General features: G+C 37.1%; 1 protein-coding gene across 2 annotated transcripts; it reads right to left on the reverse strand.

The window, feature by feature from the left end:
• Positions 1 to 9,846: 9,846 nt before the first annotated feature.
• On the reverse strand, positions 9,847 to 20,828 carry LOC145623862 (serine/threonine protein phosphatase 2A 57 kDa regulatory subunit B' beta isoform-like). Of its 2 annotated transcripts, XM_081676745.1 has the most exons (3): positions 20,587 to 20,828; positions 19,149 to 20,459; positions 9,847 to 10,415 (listed from the first exon to the last, which is right to left on the reverse strand). In XM_081676745.1, the coding sequence occupies exons 2-3, from the start codon at positions 20,322 to 20,324 to the stop codon at positions 10,104 to 10,106; spliced, it is 1,488 nt and encodes a 495-aa protein (XP_081532871.1). In that variant the 5' UTR covers positions 20,325 to 20,459; positions 20,587 to 20,828; the 3' UTR covers positions 9,847 to 10,103. The 2 variants fall into 2 exon arrangements, with proteins under 2 accessions (XP_081532871.1, XP_081532870.1); XM_081676744.1 differs by having other exon boundaries at positions 19,149 to 20,828.
• Positions 20,829 to 23,490: the final 2,662 nt, after the last annotated feature.

A 23,490-nucleotide genomic window follows, 5' to 3' on the forward strand; every position in this document is an offset into this window, starting at 1 on the left:
GCCTATCTAGTTTAGGTGTCTTTTTAGCGTCAACTTTCTTTTTTTAAAATTTTTTTTATATCTTTTCGTGTCAAGCTAGTCTTAGCCAAGTCCTTTAATCCTTTTCAACTCATATAACATAGGATTATAGATTTTTATTTTTATTTATTTATTTATTTTTATACCCTTGAGTCCTAACTCTTCTAGAATTCTAGTCCTCTTCCTAGTTTCTTGTGATCGATTTTTGTGCTAACCTTAACATGTATTCTTTGTCTTTGATTGTGGTTGATATTTTTTATGACTAACGATTGCCAATGGACTGTTTTCACCTAGTAAATAGCATAAACATTAAAATTGGACAAAATTAATCAAGTTAGTTTGTCTTTTAGTCTTCCGTGCTATTTAGTCATTGGGTCCTTTGTTTTTCACAACATCCTCATGTCTAGCCATGCGATCATACCACGAGTCTTAATAAACTCACCTAATCTCACATATTGAGTCATTGCACACACTTTGTCTTCGAGTAATGCACTATATTGTTTATGATCGTATACTAGGACCATGCATGCGTCGTTTTCTAGTCGTGATAGGATTGAGTGGAGTTTTCTCACCTGTTGTCAAATGTCTACTTTTTCCTTCCTTTCCTATTTTGAGCAATGAGTCAAACAATTAAGTGAATTTATTTCATTTCACAGTACTTGGTCAAGGAGCAGGGGTAGATTGGTACGGTTCGATCGAGTCATTACTGTATCCTCTTGGAAGAGAACTTCACCATCTCCACATCACTCGTCACCTTCAAACTACTTTTAATTTGTCCCAATGGCCACTAAGGAAGATATTGAGAGCATTAACAAGTCTATTGAAACAATGTCTACCATGTTGCAAGCACTTACTACCAGAGTCAACACAGTAGAGCACAACAATGTTACTGCGGCTGCAATGGACAAGATCAAAGAGAAAATGAGCAAGATTTATGAGGATTTCACCTATGTGGAACGGCCTCCCACTCCTTTGGATGTGAAGGACAGACTACCTGAAAAGTTCTCCACTACTGATATTCCAAAGTTCAAGCCTACTGACAATCCAATATTCCATTTGAAGGCGTTCTCTGCTACCATGGCTCTTAAGGGATTGGGCGTAACACTCTTCCCTACGGTGTTCCCTCTCTCCTTAGAACATGCTTTCCAACAATGGTTTTATTCCCTAGATGTCAAGCATACTGCGATTTGGCAAGATGTCACCGAAAGTTTCATGAATCGTTACAAGTGTAACATTCAAGCTAGAACTTCTGAACGTGAACTCTCCATTCTCAAACAGAAAGAGAATGAAGGCTTCACTGCTTATCTAAAGAGGTGGAGGGAAACAACTGCACTCTTGGTAGATCCTCTCAAAGAAAAAGAGATGATTCGCCTCTTCATCCAAAATTTGACTCACAAGTACAAGCAACATCTCAAATTTCTTCCTTTGAACACTTTTGAAGTTGTATATGACATTGGCATCAATATCGAGGATGATCTAATAAAGACTGCCGGTAGTAACAATAATAACACTTGGAAAAACAAGAAGAACGAACATCCTTCTTCTTCGTCTTCTAAGCACGAAAACAATATAAGCCAAGTTGATCTCAATGAAGTGTTAGCTCTTGATGCTCCATTGCCCAAGAAGAAAAGAACTTACACTTCTTTAGGAATGACTTATGATGCGGCCTTTGATCGCCTTTATAGTCAAGGCTTGATCACACATATTGGGCCATTTCCAGAGCCAAAACCTGAAGAAAGGAGCGCCAAATGGAATCCCAATGCCCATTGCAAGTACCATCAAGGAAGGGGCCACACTACGGAGCAATGTTGGAATTTTAAGGACATCATTCAAGACATTGTGGATGCAAACAAACTTCCTGTCCCTCCAGGCGGCATTAAGTAATGAACACATGGCGCACATCAGATCCTTTGTGCAAGATTTCATGATTTTTTTTTTTTTTATCATTCATCTCCATTCCCCCATTCATGTCTATCATAGGTTTTCCATTTCAAATTTTTATATGTTCCATGTGTTTCATTAACCTTTATTCCATTAATAAAATGAGACATTTCCTTTACATCTCGATCATAGCATTTTTCATTCACTCATTCAAAAAAAAAAAAATCAATTACCAAACTAAACACAAGGTACACCAATGACTTGAGGCACCTCTGTAACCCTGTCATTCCCTGTTAACCGTTCAATCACTTTCCATTTCTTCATCAACCACTTTGAGCCTCGTCTAACGTTTGGCCTTCATTTCTTCAATCCACATTCACTTAACCCTGGGATGGGAAGGTGTGTAATTGTATAACATTCAAAAAGCAAGTAAAAAAAAAAAGTAGCAAAGCAACAATAAAACAATGTCTAAGGGCAAGTGTTCCAATGTCTTTGATATGAACACGTCTCAAATTGCGTCTATTATCGAGTGCTTGGTACCGTGCCTGAGAAACATGAATGCTAAGTGAGTGATGGACCGCATGATCTGAGATTGCCCACATTAATTCAAAAGAATGAAAAAAAAAGCAAAAAAAAAAAAAGAAGAAAGAATGAAAATAAACTTGCAAAATTCAAAACAAAAAAATATATGAAAAATAAAACTTGCAAAGTCTAATACACAATTGCATATCTTGGGGCTTCTCTCGGGTCTTGAGCCTTTTACCCCTTTCTTCCTTAAACCTTCAGCTTAACCACCTTACAACCCTTGAAAGACCTCTTTGAGGTGTACACACACTTGTGCAAAGTTCGGTTAAAGCTACGTTAGCCTGATTCCTAACGGATACGTAGGCAACCTCACATCGAGGTGCGGCCACATTCACATTTATATTCATACCCATGCTTGATTGAGTCAAAGAATATCCAATGCTTACCCCTACCCATTTAGAGCTAGACTTGGGGGCTTGAACCCACATCATTTAGCCTACCCAGCCTGAAGAGTCATCATCTTTGACTCTTCTCACATCTATTTCCATCACCATAACCCTTGCAGCCAGCCTTAGTATCACATTCACACACTTCACTCACACATCCATATAAATCATCCTTCCCTTTAAGAACCCTTTATCATGGAATCTTCAACACTGTGCATGTTTCATCGTCTTTCGGGACAACATTCATTACAAGAAACATTGCCTGAGCAATATTCATTGTTTCACGCATCGCATAATGTGCTGAGCAACATTTAAATATCAATGATTTTTAATCATACAAAGAATATCGTGCTTAGCTCCTTGACCTAAGCAACATTCATTAAGCAACGTTCATAATCACTTCATCTATATACGTGCTTAGCTTCCAGACCTAAGTGACGTTCAAGATCGTTTCTTTACACCATATATGATGCTTAGCTCCATGACCTAAGTTCATTCATCGTATCACATGATGTAATTGTCCTTGGACTCCTGGCCTAAGGACATGCATCATGCATATATTACTTTCAAGAAAAGCAATTCAATCCATGCAATTCATTTTGTCTTGCTCAACGAGGAAGTTCAAAACTTCTTTCATTTTTTCGCGTCTTTTCTTTTGGGGAATTTTAAAAAAACTTTTTCAAAATTTTCTCATCGAGGAAGTTCGAAAATAAAAGTTCAATTTTCACATCTTTCTTTTTCGGGAGAAAGTCGGTACCCTCCACTCATGACAAAAATTGACGGAAAATTTTTGCTTTTGTATCTTCGTTTGCTTGTGTCTGCACACACACATATACACAAACACACTCACAAGTCATGCACATGTCATGTCACATCAAGTCAAACTTGGTCAAGTCAGTGGTCAAGTCAATCACAATATATACGAGTCCATTGGCAAATTTATTTTTGCAAGTCTCATCTGCAGCCCACGTTCGGGGACAAGCGAACCAACTACAACCCACATCCGAGGACAAGCGGACCATCTATAGCCCACGTTCGGGGACAAGCGAACCATTTACAGCCCACGTCCGGGGACAAGCGAACCAACTACAGCCCACGTCCGGGGACAAGCGGACCATCTACAACCCACGTTCGGGGACAATCGAACCACCATCATTTCATGACGCAAGGTTCTCGATACACAGAGACTTGCAATCTCATCATCTGTCGACTTTCCTCAAGCATGGAAAGTATTATCCAATGGATTTCTTCAAGCACAGAAAACCGCCAAATTCCTTTGTCAGCTTTCCTCAAGCATGGAAAGCATTATCGGTGGATTTCTTCGAGCATAGAAAAACGCCAAAATCATATGTCGACTTTCCTCAAACATGGAAAGTGTCATCCGGTAGGTTTCTTCAGGCGTAGAAAGCTACCAAACTCATCTGACGGCTTTCCTCAAGCATGGAAAGCATTTCAACAAACGTCATTCGGTGGATTCCTTCAAGCATAGGAAAATACCGAACTCATTTGTCACTGATACACTAGTGTCAGATAAGCATTCTATCCCTTTACTCTTTTATCTGTGGAATTAACATTTTTTGCAGGTATCAGCGTATACAGAGTGATTTAGGATCGAAGAATGTCTTAAATCATTCTCCGTCCCTATCGACTACTTTGACTATCGTTTTCGAAACTGACGTTTCTACAAACTCAGTCAAAATGCGGGCTTCTGAAGACACCTAAAAATGTCTCCCCAAAACCAAACCCGATGATGAACAACCTTTCACCGCCATTATTGGTCGGGTTGAGTATTCAAATCTTGGAGTGTCCAAACCCGATGATCATGTGGAGGGTCCAAATTATTTAATCCCATTACTAAACCAATTATTATTAATTGGAAACTTCTATAAGTTTCTAAAAGATCCTAATTATCCTTTTTGAAAAGATAAGATTAAAGAGTTTGAAATTGAATAAAACTCCTTTTTTTGAAAATCCTATCCGAATTAAAAGACGTTTCAGATAGACAGATATTATTTTCGTGCCTCATAGTTTTTATCCAAATTTTATATGGTTGGATATCCCTTGAAATTATCTTTCCAATGATATATTATTTTATCAATTCCGAGCTATAAAGGAAAAGATATGAATAAGATATCAAACTCTATCCAAAACTGACACCGTCTCACTATTTCAGCCATATCTTTTATTCTATAAAATATTTTAATCTGATTCTAATTGGGTTAGAAATTATACTTCAAGAGCTTTCCAACTATATCTTATTTATATTATTCTGATTTTTGGATCAAAAGATATGATAAAACAAAAACCGCAAAAATTGCAGTCTATCGAGTTTTATTCTGATTTGTTTCGGATCTTATCTTAATTCTTCGACCCTTCTTTTTTCTCTATAAATAGACGTCATATCTCCCCTTTTTCAATAATCAACATGCTTGATCAAAAAATAATTCTCTTCTCCCTCTTTAGCCTAAATACTAGCCACCCTATTCTCTCAAAATACTTCCTCTAATTAAGCACACCAAGGAGTTCAACAATACCCAATGTTCTATACTTAAACCAAGGCGTGAAAGGTATAATTAACTGAGGGTTTGGACCAAATCAAATCTATATTTATTTAATTTAATTTCATTTGCTTTATATTTTTATTGAAGTTACTAACAATTTATTCATGATGTAGCAATTTAAAGGAACGCGCGGAATGTGAGTAATTAATTAATTTAATTACTCTTATTTTCTTTTCTTATTACTAGTATCATGATTAGGTTATTTTATATTAATTTGACTAACGCTATTATGGTTAAATTGCTTTCCATATGGATGTTTATTCTATTATTTATTGATCACCACATTGCATGTTTAAAGGGAATATGTAATTGAAAATCACGCCTAATAAGATAAATTGGACAACCGGTTTAGGTTCCTTTTAATCTTGTTGTTTAATCAAGTGATCACAATATTTTAGAATAATATGTTGCATTAATATTTAACCAATTTAACATAATAATAGTTTGGAACAAATTGAATCTTTGTTTGTATGCCTTTGAGATCGCATGAATCACTTTTCACTATAAGAATCGAGTAGAGGCCAATACGGGCGAATGTGACTCCATGACTCACTTCGTACCATCATCCCCGATCCTCCTTTCGTGGTTCTGAACCATATGGGTTTAGTAATCTCATGGATTATGAATGGGGTGTAACCTTCACGGGTCAATCATTGTTGCCTTTCGTTGTCCCTTTATTGTGGTTGCCTTTAATGATCCGTGAACGGTTTACAAGTTACTTAAAAACTTGTTGGCGGCTCCCTACTTTCCTTGTCCCTAATCGATTATGTCAATTCCCACTTCCTATGAGTGTCAAGCATATTCACACATGCTTTAACGTAGTTGCACTTCGAGCGACGCCTACAGGTTGATAGAGCTTAAATTCCCCGGGGCTAAGACGCATGTAGAACACATACGTTTTTTCAGAAAAATCGAAGGAAGTTGATTGTGAGAAGAGAAAACAAGCCACCAGACTGATTTTAGGACTGTCGTGACACGGTAGAGATTCCCGTGCCACGGTGCTGCACACCGTCAGACGGTGTACTGCACCGTGATACGGCAGATTCTGTCGTGGCACGGCAGTCAGAAGATCTGGCTGGTGCCCTGTTTTCTTTCGTACGCAATCAAGTTATTCAATTTTTTCCTACGGGACAGACCTAAATGCAACGTTAAAACGTCTATGCTTATGCAAAAATGCCAAATTAATCACAGGAATATTTTTCAAGAATCTTTCAAGTCTCATCCACTCATCTTAATTAAATAGCGATCACTCAAATCGATAAATAACCAAGAATCCTCCCCGGCGGAGTCGCCAAATTGTAGGCGTCATTTGAAGAGCGCCTACGTTAAAGCATGTTGTGAATATGCTTGGCACTCATAGGAAGTGGGAATTAACATTACGATTAGGGACAAGGAAAGTAGGGAGCCGCCAACAAGTTTTTAAGGAACTTGTAAACCGTTCACGGTTCATAAAAGGCAACCACGAATAAGGGACAACGATAGGCAACAACGATTGACCCGTGAAGGTTACACCCCATTCATAATTCATGAGATTACTAACTCCATATGGTTCAGAACCACGAAAGGAGGATCGGGGATGATAGTACGAAGTGAGTCATGGAGTCACATTCGCCCGTATTGGCCTCTACTCGATTCTTATAGTGAAAAGTGATTCCTGCGATCTCAAAGACATACAAACAGAGATTCAATTCGCTCCAATCTATTATTAAGCTAAATTGATTGAATATTAATGCAACACATTATTCTATAAAATTAGTGATCACTTGATTAAACAACAAGATGAAAAAGGAACCTAAACCGGTTGTCCAAATTATCTTATTCGGCATGATTTCCAATTACATATTCCCTTTAACATGCCATATGGTGATAAAAATAATAGAATAAACATTAATATTGGAAGCAATTTAACAATAATTCCAACAATATAAAATCGTTAGAAAAATAATAGAAATAAAAGGAACATAATTCTTACTTTGATTCAGTTTGCTTGCAACTATAAAATAATAAACGAGTTAGTTACTTCAAGGAAATAATAATAAAACAATAAATTGAAAAGAGTTGATTTGGGGCCAAACCCTCAAACATGCTTTAACGTAGAAAAAGGAATTTCACCCATGCTTGACCATGGTTAAGAAAATGGGTTAAAGTGATATAATGACGTCATAGTTGGGTTTAATGGGAGTTTGGTAGTAATCACAACATCTTAAAATTTTTTGCGGTAGTAATTCACAACTTTTTAAATTTGCGGTAGTAATTTACAAAGTGGTATTAACTTGCGGTAGTAATTGGCAAATTTTCTTTAATATTGAGTTATTTACAAAAATATCTTGTTGATTGAGATTTTTTGTTAATTTATTTACGAAACTACCCTTAGATAAACTTTCTTTGTTTATCATGAAATTAAACTGAGACAGTCTCAACCCCAGCTTCACAACATAAGAAACATAGGGTGTTTCTCAAAATACTCCCTCCGTTTTTTTTTATATGCATCACTTTCTATTTAGGGGTGTTTTTTTATATATGCATCACTTCTATATTTGGTAACTTTATACTATATTTTATTATCTCTCTCTCTTCTCAAATACCCCACTCAAAATATTTTATCATTTTACTCTCTTTCATGGTCCCCACTTATATTATTAAATAAATCATTCTCTCTCACATACTATCTATTTCATGACACACATTGTACTTTTATCAAAATAAATTAATCATCCACTTGTCCCACTTGCACAATATAATATTAAAGCAAATAACTTTCCTAAAACTCCGTGTAAATGCAAGTGATGCATATAAAAAAACGGAGGGAGTAACATTTTTGTAATAACTGATAAGAGGAATTATATGATTTTTTAAAAAAAAAAAAATTTTAATTTTTTTTTTATCCTTTTCTTCTTACTGCTCCATCTTCCTCATCCTCCATGTTCTTTCTGCTTTCCTCCACCTCCATTGTAGTAGCTCTTACACCACTACATTTACTACATGTTTTCAGTAGCAAAGCCTCCGAATTAAACTTAAACCCGAAGTGAAAAGGGAGAAAAGAAGGGTATGATTAACCCCCAAAGGGAAGGTTGCATCCTTCTCCATCAAATACCTTCGCAAAATTCGAGTCACCCATTGAAGTTTCTCCATTTATGTTCTTCAATTCTACAATCAATCCTTCTAGTTTTGCTAGATGAGATAGATTTTTTTAGATAAAATTACAACATTATCCCAATTTATTCACTGAAAATTATAAATTTGTCTCGTAATTTTGCTTCTAAATTATTCACTAAAAATGACGAATTTGCCTCAAAATTTTGCTTCTAGGCAATGGAAATTGAGAAATTTTAAAGGGAGGAAAGTTAGGCATTTGTAAATGCATAACATTGATTAAAATATTATGAAAATACATAATAGAGAGAGAAAAGATGAGAGAGATAATAAGAGAGAGGTATGTAGGTGGACCCCACCTATTTTTTGATCGGATTATATCACGTGATGGGGGACCACATATTGATTGTTTATATGGTACCATTAAATCCTTAGTGATACTATTTATGCATAAATTTTGTACAGCTGAATACATATATAATATCATTATGTGCATATATATAGTATCACTGTATATTCAGTGGTACCATTTAATCATTCAATGATACCAGAATATTCATTCGTTTGTACATATGTATAATTACATGAATACCCCTTGTTATGCATTTATAAATGCCTAACTTTCCTCCATTTCTAGTTCCCCATGGAAATTTAAGTTGGCCAACTAATTAGAGGTCATTTTTCCACCTCTATGACATGGGTTTGATTCTCAACAGTCGCAAAAACAGCCCCCATTTTCCCATCTCCTTTCTACTTGAAGTGGACTTCTCCTTGCCGAAAAGGCAATAATGTACACATAAAGCTACAATAAAAACAATTTTTCCGTGCATATGCAGCCAAAGAGCCTACCGAAGCAACAACATATTCAAGATTGATTGTACAGAAAATACAAATTTCTCTGTAACAAATAAGAAGATAGAGCCGCAAAAGCACAGATTCACAATGAACATCTCAATGGGTGATAATGATAATAAAGAATTAACATTGCAGATAATTTAATACACCTTTATCCAACCAAATCAAATAAGCAAAAATAAATAAATAAAGAAAGAAATTCAGTAGCAGAATCACCCAAAAAAGGAAAATTTCTCATGATGTAACAAAGTACAGTAAAGATCAGGTCCCAATATTCAACTCAAAGGCGGAATATGGTGGTGTATCCCTTCCTATGAAATAAAACTCAACATGTATCACAAGCAGTCAGGCAGTTGAATTTGAAGATGTGAAAAATCCTCATTCCCAACTTTTACGTAAAAAAATCACCTTTAATCAGGACCAGTAATTCTAATTTGGGTTTCTTTAGCAAAGAAGAGCACATACACTTATAGGAAGAGACTTGGCAATATCATTCTTAATCTGCAAATTTTTTGATACAAAATAAATTACATTTTATCGCTGATCTCCCCGACATCTTCGGTGGTCAGAAAGAAATTAAAAGAAAAAATATTGAAGGGCCAAAATAATATGAGATAAGGGGGAAAAAAAAAAAGAATACCACCAAAATGGAGATAAGAAAAGTCCACCAAGCGCCTTTACTTCTTAATACCGATGGACATAAAGGCAGGATCCTTTAAATCACTCATGCCGTCACCATATCCTCTCCTGCCACTTCAGCTAGTCTCTTCCACGTCAATTGTCGCTGCTCTTCTACCTCTTTCGCTCTGGCTACTTTGTCTTCATATTGCCTCTGGCACTCTTCAAATAGCTCCACATCCATTTCCAAGAACATTTTACGAACGTTGACGGTGAGCCCATGAACAGCCTGGTTCCAATGACTTTGAATGTTCTTTTCCAATGCTTCAAAAATGATGGGTAGAATCATGGTCCTGTTCTGGGCAATTAAGCTAACTATGTGCTCGTTGTTCCATAAGAAGAGTGCTCGTTCTGCTACCTGCAACACCAACAGTATGTTGACATGATTTAAAATTCTGCATTTGCTGTGAACTGCAGTAACAAGTATAAAGAGAAACACACTAAATGTCACAAACAAATAGAAATAATCGATGGAGCATTGTTATTAACTATTAATCATGTAAGAAAGAAGAAACAGAGAGCAGTAGGGATGGCAATCTAGTCCGAATCCGCCCCTAGTCCGATCCGATCTGAAGAAAAAAAATCTGAACTGAATCCGAGAAATAATTATCCGGATCTGACTCCGTTTAAAAAATCGGACTCCAGTCAAAGGAGGGTCGGAGTTGGAGTCTACTTAGAATCCGACTTATCCGATACGACTCCGACTTTTTCATGTACTTATATATTTTTTATCATTCAATTTATGAATTTATTGCTCTTTAAAGTTGATTATATATTGGTTGCTATTGATAATTGGGTCAAAATTACTTTTAAAGTCGGAGTCGGATCGGGGCAGAGTAGGAGGATGGAAATTTAAGTCAGATTGGAGTCGGATGTTGGAGGCGGATAAAAAATCCGACAGCTTGTAGGGTCAAAGTCGGATTTTGCATAATCCGATTCAAATCCGACCCATTGCCATCCCTAGAGAGCAGCCCTTTGATTCGACACTTAACCCTGGGAGTGGAAAGCACACAATAATTCAGAGATTAAAAAAAAAGGAAAAAGTACAGTTACAGCCTGTTCCGGGTTTATGGTGTGGTTTTAAGACATTAGTTATACACTGGATGAGAGTCTTATAGAGTATAGAATAACACAAGAAAAGAACATGACAATAGCACAATGACAGTAATATAGTCTACAGACTATACTACAATTTGGTAATATTAAATACGGGTCTAGGCCGCACCCGTCACGGGAGAGTGCAAGTCCACCACGGGTCTGGGCCGCACCCGTCACGGAAGAGTGCAAGTCCACCACTTTACAAGAGCAAGGAGGTTCCACCTCAAAACCATATGGCAATGAGGGGAGTAGCCCCTTAGCCTTATATTGTGGTGGTAACTCTTGAATTCTTTTAATGTGGGATTCCATTACCACTACACTCCCCTTTTAGTGTTTTTAGTGTGGGATAAGAGAATGCTCACATGTGGGTTGTTCATGGGCTCAAATATTATAATATACTTCCTCTGTATTTATCTAATGGCAACACATCACTTTGGCATGCACTTCAAGGAAGATATTAGACTAAGGTAAACTCACCAATTAATTGAAATATTTTGCCACCGAAATAAAAGTGTTAAGTTGTTACGGTTTAGATTTTATTGTTTAATCCATCCACTTACCTTTTCATCACTACCTCAAATAGTGTGCCAAGGTGTGTTGGAAGTAAAGAATAGATATAAATAAACATAGGAAGTAAATCTCAGCTGAAAAAAGTCAATTCTGGCCCCAAATATCATGCTATTCAGGGAATGCAGAATCACATTTGAAAAATTTAACAACAATTCAATAGCTTGATCATATCATTATTATGTTCTCCAAATGTCAACTGTCTAATCAATTGGGAGACAAAGAAAAAGAGTGAGCACTAAAGTTCCTTGCAATATACACTTTGTTTAACAAACAACATTATTGCTAAGTATTAAGCATAGTTGGGGTGTATTCCACACTTCAGACAAGTGATTCATCTTAAATTGTGTATTCAGTATATTAGCATAACCAATCAAATCTAATAGCCAATATGTTCCCTTTATTTTTAAACTACACCCAGTGAGTTTCTTTCAATTAACACATTATTATACGAAGTATCAATTTACTGAACACATTCCACATAATTTACCGAAGTCATACTCCATATGTTAGTCAAACCTACCACCTGCAATATATCAATAAGTCAACTACAAAAGCTAACACTAATTAGAAACAAAAGGATAAAAAATCATTATTATAAAATAGAAAAAAATTGTTATCTAAATATTCTTTGTGAAGGCCCCAAAACACACATGATACAAAGAAAGAAGGTATGAACAGGCCATTTCATTGCAAAATATGGCCCCAAGCTGGAGAATATCCAGCTCAAGTTCCAATATAGCAAGTATTCACATTGCAAAACCTATGAAGTCCTAACCCCCTACCAAAAAGAGACATAAAACCAAATAAATTAATATTAGTAAAACCCCATTTGTTAATATGTATACAGGTACCTAACTATCTAAGTACATGAAAGATACAAATATAGAAAAGAGAGAATCAATCAAATCATCAGTAAGAAAAAAGATAACATGAAAGTAAGAGCCAGGTCGATCTTACTCAATTTGGAACTATCCAAAACTTGTGGTTTGAAAGTTTGAAACACAATAATTGGTTGTACCACAGTATAGTGTATACTGAGAAGATCCACAATAGTCTCACCCAAAAAAAAAAAAGATCCCCAATAATCAAAAACACATGAGGCCACACTGTGTACAAAAAAACCACGTGCCCAGGTGCAGAGCTCAGGGAGGATTATGCTTGCATGTAAGGTGCTTCTGTCCACTTCAGCATTAGGTAGCCCACAGATGAGAAACTATTAATATCCTTAATGGCCTTTTTGGTAACTATCATATCATTTCAAATGAGGAATTGTCCCAGATAGCTTGTTTGGGAATTGTAAGAATTAGTATTTGGATTTGACACAAATCCAAGTTTTTTAATGAATAACTTATAGAATTTGAAATCCAATTTTAATTGATGGCACTTCAGATCCTTAGAACCATTTTCTCTCTTCTCTTTCATCTTAAGTCGCGGCTGTCTCTCTCCTACCCACCTTCCGCACGATTGCACAACTTCCACCACCGTCACATCAACCATCTTTGTAGCGCCACCTTCACCTGTGAAAACTACCTCTAAAATCCCCTCCTCTATCACTGCAGATTGAGATGGGGCAGCAATTTAAGAGGAGAGAGGATGGCAGCTCTAGGCGCATCATTGGTAGTGCATGAACCTAAATCTTAATAATAATCGAATAATACAGAAGGAGAAATAAAAAAATGTAAATTTAGGTTAGTTTGAGCTGATTTCACTTGTTTGGGTCAAAGGGGATTTTGGAAGAACAATTGAGGAGGAGAAAGATTGAAAGGGGTCAGCAATGTAAGAGAAGGGAGAGGAAAGAAGAGAATGGACTGAAGAAGTGCAGATGGTGCAAGACAAATTATTAGAAACTCCAAGTTTTCCCAAACATAGAATTTTATAAATAATGTCAAAATTTTGGAATTCCAAATTTGAAATTCCACATTTAAAATGTAATGCTTATATTTAAACACAACCAATATGTATTTCATAGAACTAAGGGGCTGTTTGGTTGGGGGTAATCAGGAAAGGGAATGGGAATCAACTGGCTCGATGATGTTTGTTTAGCACTTTTAATCATTCCCTTTACCTTCCTCATTACCCCAAATCCTTCCAACTCCATTCCCCACCCCCCTAGACTTTCCCATTCCCTTTCCCTTTCCCTACCCACCTTCACACCTACAAACACCACCGGAAAACAGCCCAGACCACCGCCCCACCGCTGCACCCCCTTCCCGGCAAAAACCACCCCTAGCCCCGATCTCCCTCTCCCCTAAACCGTCATCCCCACCCCAAACCACCCCCAAAAAAACGACCCCCCTGCCCTTTATTTTGGCCCCCCAATTTTAATCCCCACCCAAAACCCCGTTAACTAGAAAACCCGTTTTAGGGTTTCAGATTTTTTTGGGTTTTACGGGTTTTTGGGTGCGAAATTAGGGCTAGGGGTGCCGGAAAACGGGGGAAGGGGTAATTTCGAGGAGGGGGCTGGTTTTTGGGGGTTGTTTGAGGTGGGAGTCGAGGTGGGGTTGAGTGTAGGAGTCGGGGTGGGACTGAGTGTGGGGAAGGCTGGGTGGGGGTGGCCGGCACTGACAAGGGGAGGGGGAAACCGGTGGGGGTGAGGGTGAGGGGTGGTCGAGGCTCACGCGGGTGAGAAAGATGAAATGTGTGGTGGTTGTGATGTGGTGGTGGGAATGATTCCTTTGTTTTAAAAACAAACAACAAAGCAAAAATAGGGTATTTTCATTCCATTCTTCTCCTTTCCCTTTGTTCATTCCATTCCGATTCCCTCGTGCGAACCAACAAGCCCCTAAGAGTCATGCCTTTCCATATGGTACGGTAGCATAGTATTATAAGAACTTGCTAATTCTTAATTTCTTATACTACCTCCGTTATCGGTTATTTGCAACATTTGCCATTTTTGGTTGCTACCTAATATGTGCAACATTTATTTTTCTTTCCACTTATAGCAACTTTTTGCCAATTAAATGACCATATTCCCTCGTGCGAACCAACAAGCCCCTAAGAGTCATGCCTTTCCATATGGTACGGTAGCATAGTATTATAAGAACTTGCTAATTCTTAATTTCTTATACTACCTCCGTTATCGGTTATTTGCAACATTTGCCATTTTTGGTTGCTACCTAATATGTGCAACATTTATTTTTCTTTCCACTTATAGCAACTTTTTGCCAATTAAATGACCATATTACCCTTACTTAAACAACTTTGACAACTAATTAAATCACTAACTTAATTTAACTCTTTACCTAATGAATCTGATTATTGTAAATCATTTTCACCTAAAATCATTCATCTTCATCAAATCATTCATTCCCGTCAAAAAAAAAAAAAAAAAAAAAAAAAAAAAAAAAATCAAATTATTCATCGGCCTCACCAAGTCACCATTCATTTCCATCAAAACCATTCATCTCCCTCCCCCTTCTTCAATTTCATCAAAATAATTCATCTTCATTAAAATCATTCATCTCTCTCACCCTTCAATTTCATCAAAATCATTCATCATTTGGGTTCGTGTGGTCGTGGGTTCAAAGTTATGGAATTGCGTTCGTCTGGTTCGTGGGTCCGAGTTCGTGGGGGTGGCGTAAGTTTCGTGGGGATGGGTTTCAGATCTGGTTTGTAGGGGTGGCGTGAGTTTCGTGGGGGTGGTTTTAGATCTGGTTTCATGTTGGTGGTTTCGATTAAGTCGGATTTTGTGGTGGTTTTGTCTGGTTTGTGGTGGTTATGGATGGGTTCGTGGAGGTTTTCTGGGATTTTAAGTGTTCGTGGTGGTTTGCTGGGTTCGTGGTTGGGTTTTGGTGTTTCTGGCTGGTTCGTGGTTGGGTTCCGGAGGTTTGGGTTCTAAGTGTCGGTGGTTCTGGTGGTTGTCGGTGGTGGTCTGGTGGTTGTCGGTGATTGTTCTGGTTTTGGGTTTATGTGGTTATGGATTTTTGTTTTTTTTTTTAAAGGTAGGATTAATACTTAACCAAGTGCCCTTAGTTTTTAATAATCATCCTTTAAAAGTTTTGCCTAGGAGTCCGTGCTACCCCCCCTTGTTGCAAATAACTGTTAACGGAGGTAGTAGCTATTAATTCCCCATTAAAAAAAATGAAAAAAAAAAAAATTATTCCCATCGACTCTTGTAAATTAAAAATTAGTGCCTTGCTTTGCCAAGGAGAGCAATTTAGCCAATAGCCTTATGTCTAGGCTCTATAGCCTTAATGTGTTTTATGCGTCATGCACTAAGAATAAAAGGCCTATAAAAGAAAATAAGTCAACTTTTTTACAGGTGAGCAACAAGCAACAAACTACAGTCAGCCATATAATGAGAGAGTCATCCAAAAAAGTGGCAAATATACTTCATATGGGTTCTCAAGCACGTTATCTTGTATCATGCAATACAAAACAAAATGAAACAATCAAAATCATCCAGGAAGATAAAATCATATGCTCCCTTTGATTGCACACCTTTGATCATTTCATGCCTTTGAATATATACACGTTGAAAAAAATTATCAAGGTGTTGATAACTTGATGTTCTGAATATATACTCCCTTTGTCCCTAATTTTTTGCCCTATTGCCAAAACTATAGGTCAAATTTTAAAATCTTAGGACTTTAATATACTCTTAATCTATATGAGATAATATATTCATGTGGGTTCTTGTTGGATTTGCGTCATTGTATATTTTATTAATAGCTAATTTTATAATTTTTACACGTATAAAAATAAAGATAAAACCGTTTAAAAATGGGCCTTGGAAACCGTGGAAAGTCAAATGGTGCAAAATATTAGGGACGGAGGGAATATATATCAAAACTAATCTAACAAGATCTCACTTGAAAGTTTATCAATGTCCCTATGTCCCATTTAAGAGCGCTAAAGTTTGCCCATTTCTAAAGTAGGCAATGACATTTTCTTTCCCTTATGTTTCTTTTCTCAAAACAACTTAGGTCTGGCAATCTTTTTCTCTCTCTCCGTCTCATTCAATTGGAAAATTATTACAATATACACTAACCTTATCTTATGCAAACAACTTACGCCATGGGACCTCATCTTGAATTGGCTTGGTTACTGCATTTAGAACCATTGCAAGCAACCTGGTCAATTCAAGATAAGGTCCCATGGTGTATGTTGTTTGCGGATGATATCGTTTTGATGGATAAAACTAAAGATTGGGTTAATGCCAAATTGGAGCAATGGAGGCAAAGGTTGAAATCTAGGGGGTTTAAGCTAAGTCGATGTAAAAACAAATACTTGGTATGCTGCTTTGGTACGTATAAGGGGACAAGCAATGATGAAGTGAGTTTGGACGAAAAGGATAAGACCATGAGTGTTTTAAATATCTTAGGTTGGGGTTAAAGGACAATGGTGACATTATCAAGACGTGACCCCCAGGATCAGGTCGGGGTGACTTAAATGGAGAGCGGTCACGGGAGTGTTTTGTGACCAAAGCATTCCTTAACATTAAAGGGGAAATTCTATAGGATTATCAGAGCTGCTTTATGTAAGGAACACATTTAAAAGATGAAAGTTACGAAAATTCACATGTTAAGATGCGAATGCAAGAACACTCTAAAAGATACAATCAGAAATGAAGTTATTCGCAAGAAAGTGGGTGTGGTAGGCATTGCAGACAAAATAAGGAAAAATTGCCTGCGTTGGTTTGGGCATGTAAGACGGAGACCCAGGGTGCACCAACCACGAAGAGTGGAATAATGGGATCATGAAAAGGTCAAATGAGGTAAAGGAAAACAAAAAAATGACTTGGTTAGAAGAGGTTAGAAAGGATATGAAGCATATAGAATTGCATGAGAATTAGGAATTTGATCGTAAGGGGTGGAGGAGGAAGATTTTTGTGGATGACTATACTAAAGAGCCACTTTTAATTTCATGTAGCCAACCCCACTATAGGATTAAGGCTTTGATTGATTCATATACAATGAGCTTAACACCAATACACATCCTAAGACTATGCGCCACAATAAAACGAGCACTTTTTATTGGAGCCAAGGATTATGTTAAAAATTACGGTCAAAATTTAACAAATTTTTATTCTTGAAAAAGTAAGTGGAACAACCAATTGCAAACAGAGGGTATGTAAAATATGCTCTTATATAGCATATATCCAAAGTTTATCTAGTACGAAGTATTCTAATACGTAACCAAAAAAGGTGAGTGCTAGAACGCTATAGCAATATCAAGCACATGTATTGAGCATACTACAAACACCAACACTGAAAACACATATGTCTATCAACAATAACAAACAAATCATACACCAAACTCACAAGCCTGAAAAAGAAGGCAAGGCACGGAACTGCTCCAGAAACCTTATAAGACTAAAAGACACGACACCCAATTCAAGTTAGCAATATAGCATGCCTTCCTTGACACCCAATTCAAAAGAAAAGACCCTATTCTAAGGATACAAATTACAGAAGAAAATTTCTTTATGTAAGTAACAAAATAAGGATTAAAAATAGGGTGAAAATAAGTAATCAGTGTCAAAAAATAAAAGATACTACCTCCGTTTTTATTTAGTTAACACCTTTCTCTTTTCACGCTTGTCAACGCACTATTATAACGACTACTATCTTTAATTCTCGACATTATAAAATTATAACAAATGGATATTAATAAAATATACATTGAGACGATTCAAACAAGATCTCACTTGACTATGTTTTGTCGTAGCTATAAATCACAAATGCTAGTCAAAGTGTAGTTTATGAATAGGGTAAAAATCAATGGTGTCAACTAAAAAAAATGGGGGTAGCATAAAAGATCTAGCTTGAGCTAGACTCCATTATCTCAAAGACACGTATAAACAACATGTTCTTAAGAGGACAATAACATATTTCTCCATATGTACTTGACTCCAAGTAAGGTGCAAGCATCCCGTTCAATAAGCTAACAACATGAAGCTCATAGCATGAAAGTTCAATCCACAAGGCACAGCAAATTCTGGGAAGCACAAAATACTATTCATTAAATTGATCACTACAAAAAGAAATTGCTAAATCACAAATGCTAGTCAAAGTGTAGTTTATGAATAGGGTAAAAATTCAATGGTGACAACTAAAAAAAATGGGGGTAGCATAAAAGATCTAGCTTGAGCTAGACTCCATTAACTCAAAGACACGTATAAACAACATGTTCTTAAGAGGACAATAACATATTTCTCCATATGTACTTGACTCCATGTAAGGTGCAAGCATCCCGTTCAATAAGCTAACAACATGAAGCTCATAGCATGAAAGTTCAATCCACAAGGCACAGCAAATTCTGGGAAGCACAAACTACTATTCATTAAATTGATCACTACAAAAAGAAATTGCTAAATAATATTGCAAGCATTTACATATAAATTCAGGGGTTCTTTTCTTCCAGCTTTCGGTGGCAGGGGAGAGGGTAACAACAAGACACAGGCAAAAGGAATTTTTCATACCTGAAAATGAGGACTGTTAAGGCAGCGAGCTATCTGTCTAAAAAGTGGGACCATACAACGTTGGAATTCAGCAGACTGTGTCGCCTCTAATACTTCTTCTAATTCCCCAAGAAAGAGAACTTCTTTTTGGCAATTAGTAACAGGCCAATATTTCAACAAACCCCTTATCACTGTATCTGCCAACTTGTAATCTTTTTCAACAAACTGAGTGATGCAGTATGAAAGTTGCTGATGATATAGCCCAACTGGCTTCGGTTTATGAAGTGGGATCAGAGCTCGAACAAGAAACAACTTGTGCTCCTCCTTCATTGGAAGAGCAAACCCATTAATAATACTTCCTAGAATCTCCAAAAGCTCACCAATCCCACTGTGTCTTTCAGTCTCATATATGAATCGATAAAAGATGTTATTAATCGCCTTCCTGATAAACGGCCGGTGCACCATAAACTTTCCATATATCCTGTGGAGAATAGTTTTCAAATACTCCCTTTCCCTTGGATCCTCTGAATCAAACAAATCCAGTAGCTTCAACACAAAGGAATGATCGATGTAACGCTTAGCAACCTTAGTGTCAGTGTCTTGGGACACAACATATCTCAACAAAAGCTCATACACAAGCTGCAAATGTGGCCACGAGGGCTCTAGAAATGGCTCCTCCTCTTCAGGGTCTGTAGCCTCAACACCAGTATTTTCGTGGGATGTTGGGGGTAAACACCTAAATATATTTATTGACACCATCTTAATCATCTCATCTTGCACAGTCTCATGAATCTTCCCCGAACCCGACTGAATAAACTCGATAAGTTCCATCAATGTTTGCCTTTTAATTTCCTTTTCCCTAACCGATTTCAATGTATCAGTGAAATCAAATTGATAGCAACAGATTTGCAGCTTACGCAAAAACAGATTCTGGCGCTCCGCAGCCGGGACATCTTTAAACATAGGAAGAGCTTCAACAGAACCTGAAGGCGGTACCGTGACAATCAAACTCCCACCACCAACGCCCTGTGGCGTGGCATTCGGACCACCCGAACCCGGAACCCCAACTCGAGACGCATGATTAACAACAACATTAGACGAAGCCACCACACCAGATCCTCGATTACTAGGAGGAAATGCTAAATCATCTGATTTAGACCCTTTTCGATTCCCTCGTTTCATAAATTTATTCAACATCTTGGCTCACTCTTAACCTCCCTTTCTTCCTCAAATCTCCCCCCTTTTCTCTCTCCACAAAAACCCTAACCCTAGATTGAAAATCCGATCAAAGTAATAATACCAACAATTGAATCAGATCCCAGATAGAAAAACCTAATGTTGACGCAATATTTATCATTTGCACTCCATTAATTCGATCCCAAACAATTATCTAGAGCCAAAAACACCAAAAATCTACACAAAAAATAAATATCAAATATTATCAAATATGAAATGTTACCGTTGTAATGACAATCGCAACTTTGCAGAAAATGGGCATTGATTGAATAATGATTTCGATGAGAAATTGCCGAGTTGCAGCAAGTTGATCGGACTCGGATTGGGGATTTTCAGGGGACGAGACAAAATGGGAGATTTTTTGGGGGATAAAGAAGGAAGAGGTGAAAGAGGGGAAATATAAAGAATTTATTTTTCTTTTTGTTGTAATTTTTTTGGGAGTGAAGAAAAAAAAGGTGAGGGGAGGAGAGAGAAAATGTTCAAGGTGAGCAACCTTAAAAACAGAAAATGTTATGTGAAGGAATATTGTTGTGGTAGAGGGTAATGATAAAATTGGGGATATCAAATTTTAATTAATTTAATTTTAAGAGGAAAGATATTTATTAATTACTAGGTTAAATCTCGTGTGGGCACAATCATAATTAAAAGTTTACAACAAATAAATTATAAATAATGAAATTAATTCAACAATAATTTATCCAAAAATAATATTTATAACAAAATAACTTAAATTTTAATTTATACCAAATACGTAAAGGTTATTGAATTGGATTGTATAAAATATTATAGAAATCTAGAAGCTATAAGCCTAGAAGGTTTTATATAAGAGAATGATCGAAAATATTAGTTTAGCTTAGTACCCATATACACACTCATACTTCCTCCGTTCTTTTATTATTGCACCACAAAGGTTGGTATACTTTTTTTTGGTAGTGGGAAAAGGGAAGAGGGAGAGGGGTAAAACTACAAGGTTATTTATGTAATGTAAGCATAAACTAAAGAATCAAGTGGCTAAAGTAAGGGTATATTTTGTTTCCTAAAATAGAAATGGTGCAATATTTGTGAAACTTACCCCTTAAAAGACAAGTGGTGCAATAAATAAAAAAACGGAGGAAATATATAATTGCCCTTACATGATAAGTTAAGGCCCTGTTTTGTCCACCTTATTTGCACTTATTTCAGGGTTAATAAGTTTATACAAGAGTAAATAAGTTCAGATAACATCGTATATTTATTTTAAGTGAGTAGTTGGGTTTAGTTTTTAATTTTTTTTTTAATTTTATTTTTTATAATCACATAAATGTTTAGAGTAATTAGATTGAATTTTCCAATATATGTTATGTATACTATAACAAAATGATTTTGTTGGTTGTTCTTATAAAAGTTATGTATAAATTTAAGATTTACACAAAGTATGTTAGCAAAATGAATTTTCTTTTTTAATTAAAATAAATTTTATTGTCAATGATAAAAGTTGGAGAAAATTTTTTTGATAATATTATAATAATCTTGGATAATAATATATTTCAATACCTTATTTTTAAGGAAAAATTGCTCCCATTAATCTGAACTTTGCCCCATCCGCCGAAATTAATCCCAACTTTCGTTTATTATCTATTGCACCGAACTTTGGGGGGTATTAATTTCTATTGCACCCAAATGACTTGCAACCGGTTAATCAGGTAAACATTGTTGACTTGTGATTAATTGCACACGTGTCGCATCATGATAGGCTTAAAAAAAAACAAATTAAAAAAAAAAAACCCACGCACAGCCACCTCCACCACCACCACCACCCTAACCCCGACCCTTAGTTTCACCGGAAAACGGTCGAACAACCCCCGACTTCCACTAAAAACCACCGGCCTTCCTCCACCACCCATCCCAGACCCCGGAAACAACCTTAGCATAGTTGTTTTCGTGGCTAATTGACGGGGAAAGGGGGTGCCGTTTTTGTGGGAAGGAGGTGAAATTGAGGGTGGGGGAAGGGAAAGGGATGGATTTCGAGGGTGAGGGAGGGATGGGCGCCGTTTTCCGGCAACGGGGGAGGGGTTTTCGGGGGTGGGGGAAGGAAATGGGTGAATTTCGAGGGAAGGGGGAGTGCTGGGCGGCGAATCTGGGGTTTTAAGGGTGGTGTTCGATGCAAGGGATGGGTTTTTGGGGGTGGGGGAGGGGTTTTCGGGGGTGGGGGAAGGGGTGGGGTGGCTGGGCGGCGGTTTTCGATGACGGGGGGAGGGGTTTTCGGGGAGGGGGCCGAAATTCCGGCGGGGTGGGGGTGGGGGTGTGGTGTTTTCCGGGAAAGGGTAGGGGGCTGGGTTTGGTAGGTGTTTTTTTTTTAATTTTTGTTTTTCTTTTTTTTTGGACCTATCACGTGTTGACACGTGTCTAGGTAACCTGCTACATCAGGTTGGCTGACCTGTTGGGTGCAACGAAAATTAATACCCCCCAAAGTTCGGTGCAATAGATAATAAACGAAAGTTGGGATTAATTTCGGCGGATGGGGCAAAGTTCAGATTAATGGGAGCAATTTTTCCTATTTTTAATCTATGTTAGTATTTTTGTAAATAAAAGTTTCCTAGTATATATATTTATACGGAGTATATATTTTGGAATAAAGAAGTTTCCTAGTGTATACAGTAGAATATATGTACAAAAATTTAATTGAGTATAATTGGATTAATATGTTGTTAACGCTCCTTAGGAGGAATCTTCTTATCCCCTAGGCGGTCTTTCACATTAGTCTTACTCAGCTTTCGAGTTTTGTTCTTGTGGCTTTTGAGATCTACCAAGTAGCCATTGCTTCACATCCCTAGACAAAGAAGGTGGGACCTTTTTGGTAACAACTTCCCATAAAGGTCTAGCACACCAATAATCATCAAATCTCTCTACATCCTACGGAACAGGAAATTCATAGGGACGACGAAGATCCCCGGATGGAACAGTTTGAGCAAGACCATATTGTCTTCTTACCCTAGAGGGGTAATAAAAAGTCAACTTTGACAAGCTAGGAAGACGGAAAAAAGGTTGACTATTGACACCAATTATCTTCTCAATTTTCAACCAAGGAACGACCCACTTGATGGCAAAGTTGCAAGTTTCAAAGATCCTACTCCACTCTCGGCGGCCC

Source organism: Chenopodium album, chromosome 3, assembly GCF_948465745.1.
Source record: "Chenopodium album chromosome 3, dcCheAlbu1.1, whole genome shotgun sequence".
Classification (NCBI taxonomy): domain Eukaryota; kingdom Viridiplantae; phylum Streptophyta; class Magnoliopsida; order Caryophyllales; family Amaranthaceae; genus Chenopodium; species Chenopodium album.

What these genes read in the sequence shown, in the direction of transcription:
- LOC145623862 (XM_081676745.1), bottom strand. Translation starts at nt 20,324, where the DNA reads ATGTTGAATAAATTTATGAAACGAGGGAATCGAAAAGGGTCTAAATCA. An exon ending in TTAACAGTCCTCATTTTCAG is followed by an intron (nt 10,416 to 19,148) that starts GTATGAAAAATT and finishes TTGGTGTTGCAG; the next exon opens with GTAGCAGAACGAGCACTCTT.